General features: G+C 39.9%; 1 protein-coding gene across 1 annotated transcript; it reads right to left on the bottom strand.

The window, feature by feature from the left end:
- Positions 1–205: 205 nt before the first annotated feature.
- Positions 206–1,078, bottom strand: LOC111614086. Its single transcript, XM_023355464.1, has one exon. The coding sequence runs from the start codon at positions 1,076–1,078 to the stop codon at positions 206–208; it is 873 nt and encodes a 290-aa protein (XP_023211232.1).
- Positions 1,079–1,945: the final 867 nt, after the last annotated feature.

Here is a 1,945-nt window from a genome sequence, read left to right as displayed (position 1 = left end):
CCTGTATGCAATGTTGATCCTACGTTTTTTGACGATAGATGTGTAAATGGATCTTAAGGCCGGGTTGTACGTAATTGGTATTCTTTCCACATCCTGGTTGCCTCTATGTGTCCTAGCCTTTGTGTTGAGGTTCATTAGCATTCTTTTGTGGCGGTCTGAGATTTTCGGAATAAGATTGTGGTAGCCGTGAATATTAGTAATGCTCTCAATGTGATTTAACTAGTACCTCTCTAGTGGATGAATGAGTGTACGCTCTTCTGAACAACGATCTAAAACCGGCTACTTTATAATGAAATGGGTCACACGAGTCACTCGGGATGTACGTGGGGTTTGCAGATTGTTTACGATATATTTTGGTATGGATGTTGGGTGTCCCAATGTTAATATCAATGTCCAAGAAATGAACATTAGAGTTGCTGTGTTGATCTACTCCAAGTGACAGCCCATATGGATTATCATTCATCTCTTCCACAAATTGTGCTAAGTTCGGTGTAGTTTTCCATTTAATAATAACATCATCTACATATTGCCTGTAAAGCATGATTTCATTCATGAATCCCGGTAAGGTCCTTGCTTCTAGTTGTCTCACCACCAACTCGCACAAGTCTCTGGACATAGGACTGCCCAATGGGACACCCCTCAATTGTATATATGTTTGTCTGTTTAATTGGAACACTGAACCGTAATAAACCAGGTGAGCTAATTCTAGCACGTTTTGATGTAGGGATGCGTCATTCACACTCACAAACAGGAGGTCTCTAAGTGCGCAAAAACATGGTGGAATCTTAATGGACGGATATAAAGATTTAAAATCCAAAACCATGATGCAATCAGATGTGATCAGTTTTAATTGATTGATTAATTCCACATCTGAGATGGAGAACGTAGAGCCATTTAAGTGCAACCCAATTATGTTGTGGATTGCTTTCTCCAATTTACGGGTAGGCGCGTTAGCTTTATCAACTACTGGGCAAAATTGTTGGCCTTCTTTGTGTGTCTTCGCAAACGCAAATAATTTAGGCACTTCCTGGGAGAACCCCAACGATATATGACATGTTACGTAATGGAAAGGACCCATCTGACCCAAGTAAATTGCCAGGCATATACTGAATACCGGTGAGAGATGAGAGATTCGGTAGAGATTTGATCTACATAGGATCAACGAAACGCTCGATGGAGACCAGGATTAAGGAACACAAAGCGGATATACAATACAACAGAGCCACCACGCCACTCGCAATTTATGCGTCAGAACCGGGCATCAGTGTGGACTTCGCAGGGGCATTGTTAGTAGTTAAAACAGAACGCATGGAACACCTCAAATGGCTAGAAGCAATGGAAATATATAAGGTGCACACTACATCTACGTGCATTAACTCCCGAGAAGAAATAGCTCTTTCGTTAGCTTGGCAAGCCTTATTACGTAATGATTACTAAGAATGTGGTTGGTGTAGGAGGTACATGAGGACATGTAAAGATCATAATAAAAATAATACATCAGACACGTAAGAGAAGAATAAGTGCGATGCTGAATGAAAGGAACATGACAGATACAGTCGACCCCCCTATAAGATATAGGTACGTTCCATTCTTTAGGAATCCGATTTCTTACGAATCCTTCCAATCACAACCCGACACGTATCAAGTTTACGGACTACAGCTGTTTGAAAGATTTTCTTCCATAAAATTAATCGATTCTAGACTAATCCGACTCAACATTTCCAAAATACGTATATATTTTTTGGGAATAATCCGTATAAATTACGCTATAAATAAAAAATTGTAGGATTACGTACCGAGTGTCACCATTCGACATCGCCATTGCTCAACATTGTTTTCGTCGCGGAACAGCTCAGCAAACAGCGGACGATTTCTAATAACTTATTTTTCTGCGAATAGTTCCTTGAACTTCGGAGACATCATTAATATAAATAATTTTAATCGC

The sequence above is a fragment of the Centruroides sculpturatus genome, unplaced genomic scaffold, assembly GCF_000671375.1.
Source record: "Centruroides sculpturatus isolate CEXI.00-Female unplaced genomic scaffold, Cexi_2.0 scaffold1953, whole genome shotgun sequence".
NCBI classification, from domain to species: domain Eukaryota; kingdom Metazoa; phylum Arthropoda; class Arachnida; order Scorpiones; family Buthidae; genus Centruroides; species Centruroides sculpturatus.
The sequence above is the reverse complement of the archived record's forward strand: the minus strand, read 5'-3'. Positions and strand labels throughout refer to the sequence as shown.

Bases quoted from the DNA above. Each gene is read 5' to 3' on its own strand.
- LOC111614086 (XM_023355464.1), bottom strand. From the start codon at position 1,078: ATGGGTCCTTTCCATTACGTAACATGTCATATATCGTTGGGGTTCTCC.